Here is a 13,672-nt window from a genome sequence, read left to right on the forward strand (position 1 = left end):
TTGTATTCCTAGGTATTTTATTCTCTTTGTAGCAATTGCGAATAGCAGTTCATTCTTAATTTGGGTCTCTCTAAGTCTGTTGTTGGTGTATAGGAATGCTTGTGATTTTTGCACATTGATTTTGTATTCTGAGACTGCTGAAGTTGCTTATGAGTTTCAGGAGATTTTGGGCTGAGACAATGAGGTCTTCTAGACATACAATCATGTCATCTACAAATAGAGACAATTTGGCTTCCTCCTTTCCTATTTGAATACGCTTTATTTCTTTTTCTTGCCTGATTGCTCTGGCTAGAACCTCCAATACTATATTGAATGGGAGTGATGAGAGAGGCATTCTTGTCTAGTGCTAGATTTCAAAGGGAATGCTTCCAGTTTTTGCCCCTTCAGTATGATATTGGCTGTTAGTTTGTCATAAATAGCTTTTATTATTTTGAGATATGTTCCGTCAATTTATTTTATTATTTTGAGATATGTTCCTAGTTTATTGAGGGTTTTAAGCAAAAGGGCTGTTGAATTTTGTCAAAGTCCTTCTCTGCATCAATTGAGATAATCATGTGGTTTTTGTCTTTGGTTCTGTTTATGTGGTGAATTACGTTTATAGGCTTGCGTATGTTGAACCAGCCTTGCATCCCAGGGATGAATCCTACTTGATCATGGTGGATAAGCTTTTTGATGTGCTGTTGCAATTGGTTTGTCAGTATTTTATTGAAGATTTTTGCATCTATGTTCATCATGGATATTGGTCTGAAGTTTTCTTTTCTTGCTGAGTCTCTGCCGGGTTTTGGTATCAGGATGATGTTGGTCTCATAAAAAGATTTGGGGAGGATTCCTTCTTTTGGATTATTTGGAATAATTTCAGAAAGAATGGTACCAGCTCTTCTTTGTATGTCTGGTAGAAATCAGCTGTGAACCCATCTGGACCTGGGCTTTTTTTGTGTGGTAGGCTCATAATTGCTGCCTCAACTTCAGACCTCGTTTTTGGTCTGTTCAAGGTTTTGACTTCTTCCTGGTTTAGGATTGGGAAGATGCAAGTGTCTAGGAATTTATCCATTTCTTCCAGGTTTACTATTTTATGTGCATAGAGTTGTTTGTAATAATCTCTGATGATGGTTTATATTTCTGTGGAATCAGTGGTGATATCCCCTTTATCATTTTTTATTGCATCTATTTGATTCTTCTCTCTTTTCTTTTTTATTAATCTGACTAGTGGTCTGTTTTGTTGATCTTTTAAAAAAACCAGCTCCTGGATTTATTGATTTTTTTGAAGGGTTTTTTTGTGTCTCTGTCACCTTCTGTTCTGCTCTGATCTTAGTTATTTCTTGTCTTCTGTTAGGTTTTGAGTTTTTTTGATCTTGCTCATCTAGCTATTTCAATTTTGATGATAGGGTGTTGATTTTAGATCTCTCCTTGCTTCTCCTATGGGCACTTATTGCTATATATTTTCCTCTAGATGCTGCTTTCAATGTGTCCTAGAGATTCTGGTACATTGTGTCTTCGTTCACGTTGGTTTCGAAGAACATCTTTATTTTTGCTTTCATTTCATTGTTTATCCAGTCAACATTCAAGAGCCAGTTGTTTCGTTTCCATAAAGCTGTGCGATTCTGAGTTAGTTTCTCAATTCTGAGTTCTAACGTGATTGCACTGTGGTCTGAGAGACTGTACGATTTCCATTCTTTTGCATTTGCTGAAGAGTGATTTACTTCCAATTATGTGGTCTATTTTAGAGTAAGTGTGATGTGGTGCTGAGAAGAATGTACATTCTATGGATTTGGGGTGGAGCATTCTGTAAATATCTATTAGGTTTGCTTGTTACAGGTCTGAGTTCAAGTCCTGGATATCCTTGTTAATTTTCTGTCTCATTGACCTGTCTAATATTGACAATGGGATGTTAAAGTCTCCCACTATTATTGTGTGGGAGTCTAAGTCTCTTTGTAAGTCATTACGAACTTGCTTTCTATATCTGGGTGCTCCTATATTGGGTGCATATATATTTAGGATCATTAGCTCTTTTTGTTGCATTGATCCTTTTACCATTATGTAATGTCCTTCTGTGTCTCTTTTGATCTTTGTTGGTTTAAACTATTTTATCAGAGATGAGAATTGCAACTCCTGCTTATTTTTGCTCTCCATTTGTTTGATAAATCTTCCTCCATCCCTTTATTTTGAGCCGTTGTGTATCCTTGCATGTGAGATAAGTTTCCTGGATATAGCACAGTGATGGGTTTTGGCTTTTTATCCAATTTCCCAATCTGTGTCTTTTGATTGGGGCGTTCAGCCCGTTTACATTTAGGGTTGATATTGTTATGTATGAATTTGATCCTGCCATTTTGATCCTAGCTGGCTGTTTGGCCCATTAGTTGATGCAGTTTCTTCATTGTGTTGATGCTCTTTACCATTTGGTATGTTTTTGGAGTGGCTGGTACTGATTTTTCCTTTCTATGTGTAGTGCCTCTTTCAGGAGCTCTTGTAAAGCAGGCCTGGTGGTGATGAAATCTCTGAGTACTTGCTTGTTTGCAATGGATTTTATTTTTCCCTCATTTATGAAGCTTGGTTTGGCTGGATATGAAATTCTGGGTTGAAAGTTCTTTTCTTTAAGGATGTTGAATATTGGCCCCCACTCTCTTCTGGCTTGTAGGCTTTCTGCTGAGAGATCTGCTGTTAGTCTGATGGGCTTGTCTTTGTGGGTGACCCGACCTTTGTCTCTGGCTGCCCTTAGCATTTTGTCCTTCATTGCAATCCCAGTGAATCTGATGATTATGTGCCTTGGGGCTGCTCTTCTTGAGGAATATCTGTGGTGTTCTCTGTATTTCCTGGACTTGAATATTGGCCTGACTTGCTAGGTTGGGGAAGTTTTCCTGGATAATATCCTGAAGAATATTTTCCAGCTTGGATTCATTCTCTGTCACATTCAGGTACACCTATCAAATGTAGATTAGGCCTTTTCACATAGATCCATATTTCTTGGAGACTTTGTTCATTCCTTTTTACCCTTTTTTCTCTAATCTTGCCTTCTCGTTTTATTTCATTGAGTTGATGTTTGACCTCTGATGTCCTTTCTTCTACTTGGTCAATTCGGCTGTTGAAACTCGTGTGCTTTGCGAAGTTCTCATTTTGTGTTTTTCAGCCCCATCAGTTTACTTGTATTCCCCTCTAAGTTGTTTATTCTCGTTAGTTTCTTCAAATCTTTTTTTAAGGTTCTTAGTTTCTTTGCATTGGGTTAGAACATGTTCTTTTAGCCCAGAGAAGTTTCTTATTACCCACCTTCTGTAGCCTGATTCTGTCAATTCATCACACTCATTCTCCATCCAGCCTTGTTCCCTTGCTGGTGAGGAGCTGTGATCCTTCGTAGGAGAGGCGTTGTGGTTTCGGGTGTTTTCATCCTTTTTGCACTGGTTTCTTTCCATCTTTGTGGATTTATCCAGCTGTCGTCTTTGAAGTTCAGATTGGGTCTCTGAGTGGACGTCCAGTTTGTTGATGTTGAAGTTATTTCTTTCTGTTTCTTCGTTTTCCTTCTAGCAGTCAGGCCCCTTTGCTGTAGGACTGCTGAGGTCTACTCCAGGCCCTGCTTGCCTGGGCATCACCTGCAGCGGCTGCAGAACAGTAAGGGTTGGTGCCGGTTTCTTCTTCTGCTATCTTTGTCCCAGAAGGATACCCGCCCAAAGCAGTCTGAGCTCTCTTTATGGATTCTTTGGATATAGGGGGGTCAGGGAGCTGCTTGAGGAGACTGTCTGTCCTTTAAAGGAGCTCAGTGCTGCAACATGAGCTCTGTTGTTCATTTAGAGCTGCTGGGCAGGTACGTTTAAGTCTGCTGCAGCAGAACTCAATAACCCCCCCTTTTTTTTTCTCAGGTCCTCTGTCCCGGGGAGTTAGGGCTTTAATTATGAGGTTCTGTTGTGCCACTGGCTTTTTTCAGGGCTGCCCTGCCCAGCAAGGAGGCAGCCTAGTCACTGTGTACCTGCAGAGGCTTTGCTCAGCTGCTCTGTGCTCCGCCCAGCTGCCGTGTGAACTTCCCTGCATTCCTGTTTATACAGTTATAGTTAGAACTGCCTCAGCAATGGTGGCCCACCTCTATAATGGTGGTCTCTCTCTGTAATGGTGGGCTGCCTCGGCAATGGCAGAATACCTCCGTAGTGGTGAACTGTCTCAGTAATGGCAGACGCCCCTTCCCCACAGAGCTGGACCGTCCAGCTTCAGCTGTGCTTGCTGTGAAACTCTCAATCCAGAGCATTTCAGATTGCTGTTTTTTTGTGGGTGTGGAACCAGCCAAGCCTGATTACCTGGCTCCCTGCCTCAGATCCCTTTTTTTTTTTAAGTTGAACAGTCGACTGTCTCCAAGGTGTTCCAGTCGCCTGTTGAAAAGGTGCCGGGATCTGTGTGATTTCCTGTGTGGCAACTCACTGTGCTGGCTGAAATAGCTGCACTGAGATCTGTGGCACTTTTTTGCCCGGGAATCTCCTGGCTTGGCTCCCTGTTTCACTCCCCATTTTTATCAGTTGAATGGGTGACTCAGTCTCCCAGGAGCTACAATCGCCAGCTAAAACAGCGCCCGGACCCGTGTATTTTGTATGAAGAACTGCCGCACCTGGGCGCCGGCCAAAACAGCCACGCCAGCCAAAACAGCCTCAATGGCGACCTGTGGGGCTCCTCCACCTGGGAATCTCCCGGCGTGTGGGCAATAAAAATCCATCTGGAAATGCGGCATCCAGTCACCCTCTGCGCTTTCGCTGGGAGCTGCAATCCTGAGCTGTTCCTAATCGGCCATCTTTGATCTGTCTCCCTTGCAGATTTTTTAAAGGGTTTTTTTGTGTCTCTATCTCCTTCAGTTCTGCTCTGATCTTAGTTATTTCTTGTCTTCTGCTAGGTTTTGAGTTTTTTTATCTTGCTCTTGGAGCTCTTTCAATTTTGACGATAGGGTGTTGCTTTTAGATCTTTCCTTGCTTCTCAGTCTCAGCACCACACCACACCTACTCTAAAAGTGACCACATAATTGGAAGTAAATCACTCCTCCAAAAATGCAGAAGAACAGAAATCATAACAAACAGTCTGTCAGACCACAGTGCAATTAAGTTAGAACTCAGAACTCAGAAACTAAGAACCTCACAGCTTCGTGGAAACTGAACAACTGGCTCTTGAATGTTGACTGGCTAAGCAATGAAATGAAGGCAGAAATAAAGATGTTCTTCAAAACCAGCGAGAACGAAGACAGAACATACCAGAATCTCTAGGACACATTTAAAACAGTGTCTTTTGAATGTATGCTGGAACATTTTGGATACTAAGAAGAGTACTGAGTTTTTGTTCTGTCAGGCAGTTGATTTACCTGCTCCTTCCAACCCTTGCCTTCACAGTTTATTAGGGTGTGTCCATCATAGCGTTTACTTTGCAGCTAGCAAGCCCTTCTCCTAAGACGGGTCCTTCTGGGCTATCACCAGAGTGCCTGAGGTGTAGGATGAGGTGTCTTCATGTTTGCTGGCGGCAGAAACTCCACTGTCTTCAAGCCAGTGGAAGCTCCATTGGTTGGTCAGCCCCAGAACCTTGCCTGGCTTCTCTTGATTCTTGCCCGATAGCTCTGTCTTCAGCCAGAGTCTAAAGGGCAGTTGCTGTCTGCACACTGCCTTGCTCTCTGGTGCCCCGTCCTGCAGATGCTAGCCTCAATAATCTTGATCTCGTATCTCTGTCTCCTCATCCCAGGAACTATCTCCCTCAGTAGGATACAGTCTGGACAGTGTCCATTGTCCATCACATGAATGCGGTTGCTAGAACGGTTTCTTCAGTTCTAGCATTGACAGGCTAGCCAGTGGCTCTGCCCATTCACAAACGACCACCCCCACTGTTCCCTGCTCAGTGCTCTGCCCCATCATGGCCACACCCACTGTCCCCTGCTCAGTGCTCTGCCCCATCATGGCCACACCCACTGTCCCCTGCTCAGTGGCTCTGCCCCATTATGACCACTCCCTGCTCAGTGCTCTGCCCCATGATGAATGACCACTCCCACTGTCCCCTGCTCAGTGGCTCTGCCCCATCATGACCACTCCCTGCTCAGTGCTGTGCCCATGAATGACCACTCCCACTGTCCCATACTCAGTGGCTCTGCCCCATCACAACCACTCCCACTGTCCCCTGCTCAGTGGCTCTGCTCCATCATGGCCACACCCACTGTCCCCTGCTCAGTGCTCTGCCCCATCATGGCCACACCCACTGTCCCCTGCTCAGTGGCTCTGCCCCATCGTGACCACTCCCTGCTCAGTGCTCTGCCCCATGATGAATGACCACTCCCACTGTCCCCTGCTCAGTGGCTCTGCCCCATTACGACTACTCCCACTGTCCCCTGCTCAGTGCTCTGCCCCATCATGGCCACACCCACTGTCCCCTGCTCAGTGGCTCTGCCTCATCATGACCACTCCCACTGTCCCCTGCTCAGTGGCTCTGCTCCATCATGGCCACACCCACTGTCCCCTGCTCAGTGCTCTGCCCCATCATGGCCACACCCACTGTCCCCTGCTCAGTGGCTCTGCCCCATCATGACCACTCCCTGCTCAGTGCTCTGCCCCATGATGAATGACCACTCCCACTGTCCCCTGCTCAGTGGCTCTGCCCCATCATGGCCACACGTACTGTCCTGTGGCATCACAGGTGCTGATAATGCTGAGTGCAAAGTCGAGTGCTGGAGTGATTCATGTTCCTTCTTTGCTGACTTTTTTTTTTTCCTCTTAGAAGGCTTTGAGATGTTCTCTTTATCCTGTATTTAGCAAATTTCTTTTGTCTCTGTTTCCGCTAGAACTGCTGTGAAATACATGTGGGACTTCCCTGATCGATACGCTCTTTCTTCATCTTTTGATTCCTGTTTTTTTGTCTTTTTGTTCTTCATTACAGGAACCTCTCTCCACTTTATTTTTCAGCTCTTTTATAGAAAAGTGCCCCTTCTTTCCTTCTCTTCATCAAATCCTGCTTCCCCCATGCCCTGGATCAAGCCTGCTGCCTCTCTGCCCCTCATTGAAGCCCTCTGTCCAACTTCATCAGCCATCTGACTGACAGTCACATTTGTGCTGGAATGTGTGACATGTACCGCCTCTTTTCCCCTTTAGGCACCTGTTTTGTGTTGACCTCCTCACTTCAGAGTTCCTCAGTTACACCCACACTGCCTTTACCTGGCCTTGCTTTTAAAAACTGTATCCATGTTAACTGCCAAATTCCAGCAGTTTTCTTGTAGTGTTTTTTAAGCAGTGTGAGAGGGTAGGGAGGAGAGACATTGCAGCAGTCATTGAAGTGGTAAGCTCTCTCTGCCATGTTATTGTTTACTTACCCAGATTATCCTGAGGATTTTGTCAGTTTCAGAGGCTGTGGTTCTTGATGGAATGAACAGGTTACCCTTATATTGGAGGATAATAAATTAATTGTTGGATAACTAAGGTTACTCAGTCTCACCTTGGATTTGAGAGCTCACATATTTATGGACTTTTAACTGGCCACCTGGGCAGAGCTGGGTCTGTGACACCGTGAGCCTAGTGCCACATGCTCTCACACATCTACTGACCCAACTGTCTTTCTTAGATGTCACCAGCACCTGCCCGGCTGTCAAGGAGTGGTTTGTGTACCCTGGGAACCCACTGAGGCACCCGGACCTCGTCAGGCCGCTGCAGATGACCGTTCCAGGTACAGACAGCTTCTCTTTAAATGAACCACAGATCTTTCCGTTCTATGATAAAACTCTAACAATGGATCAGTTATGGAAAGCATGTTTAACCAGAACTGCAGAAGTACTAGTTTTCACTTAAGCCTTTGGCCCATGATTAATGTATCCATCTAATAAAGCCCTAAAATAATGGAAGGGTGACGCTGTGGCAGGTTTACCCCTGGACCATCTGCGGCGGTGCTCTGCCTCTTGCTCCATCCACCCTGCTCCAGCTCCACAACAGTGGAGAAAGAGAAGAGACGGTGGGTGGCCGTGGTCAGGGCCTGTTGCTGCCACAGCCTCGGTGCCTGACATCTAGTCATTGCTTGGTAGATGTCCCTGAAGTTCAACAGGATGGATTCTTGATATTCTGCTTGAATCAACTATCTTGTTTTCTCCGCACTACTGAAAGTATATTTTGATGAGTTCTGGAACCAGAAAGAGAAGATAAAGGAGGGTTATTTATCTGGAAAAAAATGGTTATATTTTCGTGGGTAGTATCTTAAAACTTATTGAGAGGTAAGGAAAAATAAAGTCCACCTACAGATTAGCTGAAGTATATGCGAAGAGCAGCCTTCCTTTCTCAGCTTGTAGTATCAGAAAAAGGTCAGGAATGTACAACTGTCAGGGTAGGGTTCTTCATCCAAACCGGTAAGGAAGAGGGGCTAAGCTTCAGAGTTTATTTTTACTGGCTCATGTCATTGTTTCACAGAACCTACATTTTCCTACTATTTTACTATTCCACTTTCATGGGCATTAAATTCTCTGATGTCACTATTATTTTCCGTCCCATGAAACTGTAATTTACCAAGTATGGGTCTGAGCACTACAAATGGTTTTTAAATAAATGTATTGAGAGAGAAGTTGAGAAAAGCTATGATAGGGAGTGTTTCCCTATTCTATTAATCAATCATAGACTAAAACCTTAAAAGTACTTATCACAGAAAGATAATTAAAAGGCATTGACATTTGTTTTTGCAGCAAGGAACATTTTTTAAAGGTTAGCCAAAATAATTTACCCAAAATGTTTTATTACATATGTATTTTCATCTTATAGTATCTTCCCAAATATAATATGGAAAATGACTATTATAGCTGTCTTCATTGTTTGAATTAAAGAGAATATTTGGCTATTTATCATTGCATCGAGAGTTAATTTTAAAGGCCACTCTATATAATATTTTGATAAATTCCAGAAATTGTATAAAAATTAGAGAAACTACTTCTGAGCTTGTGAAAACACTCTCTGTTGCACTGCTGAAGTGGGAAAGCATGTATGTAGCACCGTGGACCATATATTGGGTTCTGCTTCTGGAAGGAGCTCCAGAAGTTTGTGCCTTACATGGAGGGCCACTCTCAAACACATTCATTTCCACAGCTATTACTCTAGAAATAGAATGTGAACTTTTATTGAAGGTTATTTCAGTGGATGACCCCTTATTTACACTTGTATTAATGATGACGAATACAAAGACAAGATTTTAAATGCTTTCCAGTATCTATGAGGAATATTGCCAAATGATTTTAGATAAAAAGGAAAGCAGCATCCAATTTCCTGTCACAAGTATTCATGTGAATACAACATACAATTAAAAACAATGAGATCGGCTGGGCATGGTGACTCACACCTTTGGGAGGCTGAGGCAGGTGGGTCACCTGAGGTCAAAGTTCAAGACCAGCCTGGCCAACATGGTGAAACCATATCTCTACTAAAAATTCACAAATTAGCCAGGCATGGTGGCAGGCGCCTGTAATCTTAGCTACTTGGGAGGCTGAGGCAGGAGAATTGCTGGAACCCGGGAGGTAGAGATCACAATGAGCCAACATCATACCATTGCACTCCAGCCCAGGCGACAAAGCAAGACTCCTTCTCAAAAAAAAAAAAAAAAAAAAAAGTGAGATCCTGCTGGTGGGCCCTCCCCTTCCACTTGTCAGGAAAGCATGAAAAGGTTTTTGTTGCACCATTAGAGCTAGTTTTTTCCAAAGGACACCGTACCTGATTTTCCTTAGGGTAATCTCATAAGTGCTGCATTTTCAGTGAATTTTTCAATGTAGTGGCCCGTATTCTTTCGTTTTTTAAAGGCTTTTTCCTCTAACAGCACATATGATTTAATGCTTGCTTTCCTGAATTATAGAAATAAAAGAAATTACAAGTATTTTTCAACAAAGTGGAAGTAAGGCTGAAGGGTGCAGAAAAGAACCATAGAAATTAGGTAAAAATTAGGAAGGGGAAATAATTAAAATTAACCAGCGAGGGAGCAGAAAAAGAAATCTCATTCTGGGTGCTGTGGTTTGAATGTTTGTACCCCCCAACATTCCTATGTTGAAGATGTAGTCATGGATGTGATGGTATGAGGAGGCAGGGCCTTAGGTGGGGAGAGGTGATTAGATGGAATTCTCGCCTTATCAGAGACACCCCTTCTCTGTGAAGGTGCCATGTGCCATCTGTGAACCAGCAAGTGGGGCCTCATGAGAAACCAACCATTGCTGGCGCCTTGACCTTGGACTTCCCAGCCTCCAGAAATTTTCTGCTCTTAAACCTAATTTAGTGGTATTTTGCTATAATGTCTTAGATGGACCAAGACACTGGTCTGTTTTATTCATGGAGCTCATTTACATGCATGTATTTCTGTCTGTGGGCCCTATCTTTTTTTTATTTTGAGACAGATTCGCTCTGTCACCCAGGCTGGAGTGCAGTGGCACAATCTCAGCTCACATAATTTCTGCCTCCCGAGTAGCTAGGACTACAGGCACACGCCACCATGCTCAGCTATTTTTTGTATTTTTAGTAGAGACTGGGGTTTCGCCATGTTGGCCAGGTTGGTCTCAAACTCCTAGACTCAAGTGATCCACCTGCCTCTGCCTCCCAAAGTGCTGGGATTACAGCTATGAGCCACCTCCCCAGTGTATGGGCCCCATCTTTATGTGCATGCATGGAAGCATGTCTATAGGACATATATACACTACATTTTATTTCTTTCTTTTTTTTTTTTTTTTTTTTACAATGTTAATTCACTTTATTTTTCTTGTATAAAAACCCTATGTTGTAGCCACAGCTGGAGCTTGGGTCCTCTGCACGGAGACTCTGGTGTGGGTCTTGACAAGGTGGTCAGTGAATTCCTGATAGGGAGACTTGGTGAACACTGTCTCCTTCCAGAGATTGGGGGTCAGGTAGCTGTAAGTCTTAGAGATGGCATCAAAGGTGGCCTTGGCAAAGTTGCCCAAGGTGGCAGTGCAGCCCCTAGCTGAGGTGTAGCAGTCATCGATACCAGCCATCATAAGCAGCTTCTTAGGCACAGGTGCTGAGACGATGCCAGTACCCCTGGGCGCGGGGATGAGACGCATCAGCACAGAACCACAGCGGCCTGTCACCTTGCAAGGGACGGTGTGGGGCTTGCCGATCTTGTTCCCCCAGTAGCCTCTGCGCACAGGGACAATGGAGAGCTTGGCCAGGATGATGGCCCCACGGATGGCAGTGGCCACCTCCTTGGAACACTTAACACCCAGACCGACCTGACCATTGTAGTCCCCAATAGCAACAAACGCCTTGAACCTGGTGCGCTGGCCAGCACGGGTCTGCTTCTGCACCGGCATAATCTTCAAAACCTCATCCTTGAGAGAGGCCCCCAGGAAAAAGTCAATGATTTCAGATTCCTTGATGGGCAGAGAGAAAAGATAGATCTCCTCCAGAGATTTAATCTTCATGTCTTTGACCAGGCGGCCCAACTTGGTGACAGGCATCCATTCCTTATCCTCGGCTTTGCCTCCGCGAGCTCCGCGGCCTCGGCCCCGGCCCCGTCCACAGCTGCGACCCCGGCCCCGGATGCCACTGCCGAAACCTCCGCGGAAGCCACCGCGGTTCCCCATCCCGGGGCCCCTGGGGCCTCCGGGCCCCCCCGCTGCACCGGCGTCATCCGCCATTTGGTGTTTTATTGGAGAAGAAGCCATTTTATTTCTTTTACAGTATATCATGGAAGATGATGATTCTGATAACGTAGTTTAGCTTCCATTTTCCAAACCCAAGGATCGTAAATGCCGTTGATCTGTGCGCGTGTGTTCACCCTTTTCTAGCTCATGGCCTGCTCTTACTCCTCTTACTCACTTTCCTGACATTCTCCATTCTTTGGATGGGAGTGTTGGCCCACACCAAAGGCAAGCATTTCAAATTGCGTTTTCAGTCTCCAGAATTGGAGTTTTGTAATTTTTCATTTTCAGAGTGCTGGTGGCTTTTTTTCTCTTTTAAGTGTCGTTTTTTTTTTGTTTGTTTGTTTTGTTTTTGAGTTATTTAAAGCATATCCTTATTTTAGAAACCTAGGAAAACTAGCTTCACACTATCTTGAAGGACCTTTTTAAAGTCTTATTCATCAATCAGAAAGCTTGGTATTTCTTGGCTATATGCATTTGATTTACCTGAATTGCAGAATATCTTAGAAGACTGTTGTACAAAATAAAATGAAGGGAAGTCATATATTTCATGAAAAAAGGATAATGTATTTGCTTTAGTCTGTCATTTGCTGTCAAACAATTGTAATGGCTTTCTTGTTTGCCTACTCTTCCATTGTTGAAGGTTTTCATCTGACCCTTGGTGCATACATGTCAGTCAGGAAAGTCTCAACAAGTCTTGGAGGTTTCTGTGAGTGGTAAAGGAAGCTGGTATGTGCGTGTGCGTTCACGTGCACTAGAGGAAGCTGATGTGTGGGTGTGTGTTCACGTGCACTTAGGGAAGCTGGTGTGTGCGTGTGTGTTCACGTGCACTTCGGGAAGCTGGTGTGTGCATGTGTGTTCACGTGCACTTCGGGAAGCTGGTGTGTGCGTGTGTGTTCACGTGCACTTCGGGAAGCTGGTTTGTGGGTGTGTGTTCACGTGCACTTCGGGAAGCTGGTGTGTGCGTGTGTGTTCACGTGCACTAGAGGAAGCTGGTGTGTGGGTGTGTGTTCATGTGCACTTCGGGAAGCTGGTGTGTGCGTGTGTGTTCACATGCACTTAGGGAAGCTGGTGTGTGGGTGTGTGTTCACGTGCACTTCGGGAAGCTGGGGTGTGCATGTGTGTTCACGTGCACTTGAGGAAGCTGGTGTGTGGGTGTGCATGTGCCTGTCCTTGGTGAGGTTCTGCCCATGCGGCTGACAGTGTCTGAACTGCGCCAACCATCACAGCTCAAGATAAATTGTTTAAAATCTCAACAGTGTTTTTTCACCAATTTGTAAAAAATAGTGTGAAGCTTTGTCAAATGTGTTAACCAATTCACATTACAGTAACAAGGGTTAAATTTTGCATTTACTACTTTTCTTTTTCTTTTTTTTTTTTTTTTCTGAGACAGAGTCTTGATTTGTCACCAGGCACCAGGCTGGAGTGCAGTGACACAATCTCGACTCACTGCAATCTCCGCCTCCTGAGTTCAAGCAATTCTCCTGCCTCAGCCTCCCAAGTAGCTGGGACTACAGGTGTGCACCACAACGCCCAGCTAATTTTTTATTTTATTTTTTTTTTTTAGTAGAGATGGGGTTTCACCATGTTGGCCAGGATGGTCTCGATCTCTTGACCTCGTGATTTGCCCGCCTCGGCCTCCCAAGGGATTACAGACATGAGCCACTGCGCCCGGCCTACATTTACTACTTTTTATAGCCACTTTTACTGTTGAATGCATTAGATGGGAGTGGTGTAATGATGTCATTTTTGCAAGCATGAAATTAGAAAACGTACCCATATAAGTATAGAGTTTGATATATTGAGATGTAAATGTATTCTACTTTGTTTATGAATGAATTTTTTTGCTTATATAAATAGGCTGCTGAAGTTTGTTCATCTGAAGATTCGCTTTGCATGTACCTAGGGTTTTTTGAGTTTTTTTTTTTTTTAATTTTGCTTTAAGTTCTGGGATACATGTGCAGAACGTGCAGGATTGTTAACATAGGTGGTTAACATACATGTGCCATGGTACACCTATCAACCCATCATCTAGGTTTTAAGCCCTGCATGCATTAGGTATTTGTGCTAATGCTG

The 13,672-nt window shown here is 44.2% G+C and overlaps 1 protein-coding gene and 1 pseudogene across 27 annotated transcripts in view; one reads left to right on the plus strand and one right to left on the minus strand.

The window, feature by feature from the left end:
- FAM120B (family with sequence similarity 120 member B) overlaps positions 1-13,672 on the plus strand; it is a 122,376-nt gene that overhangs the window by 44,910 nt on the left and 63,794 nt on the right. For 20 of the 26 annotated variants that reach the window (XR_013534689.1, XR_013534690.1, XM_035297237.3 and 17 more), the window contains one exon: positions 7,552-7,653. The exons of the other annotated variants lie outside the window; for them this stretch is intronic. Coding sequence is in view for 18 of the 20 variants with exons in the window: in XM_035297237.3 (XP_035153128.2) it covers positions 7,552-7,653 (102 nt within the window). In the remaining 2 variants the exon portion in view is untranslated. The remainder of the gene's footprint in view (positions 1-7,551; positions 7,654-13,672) is intronic. 26 annotated transcript variants of the gene reach the window in all.
- On the minus strand, positions 10,641-11,617 carry LOC100404139 (small ribosomal subunit protein uS5 pseudogene; annotated as a pseudogene). Its single transcript, XR_013534691.1, has one exon. The product of XR_013534691.1 is annotated as a small ribosomal subunit protein uS5 pseudogene (transcript).

The sequence above is a fragment of the Callithrix jacchus genome, chromosome 4, assembly GCF_049354715.1.
Source record: "Callithrix jacchus isolate 240 chromosome 4, calJac240_pri, whole genome shotgun sequence".
In the NCBI taxonomy this organism is placed as follows: Eukaryota; Metazoa; Chordata; class Mammalia; order Primates; family Cebidae; genus Callithrix; species Callithrix jacchus.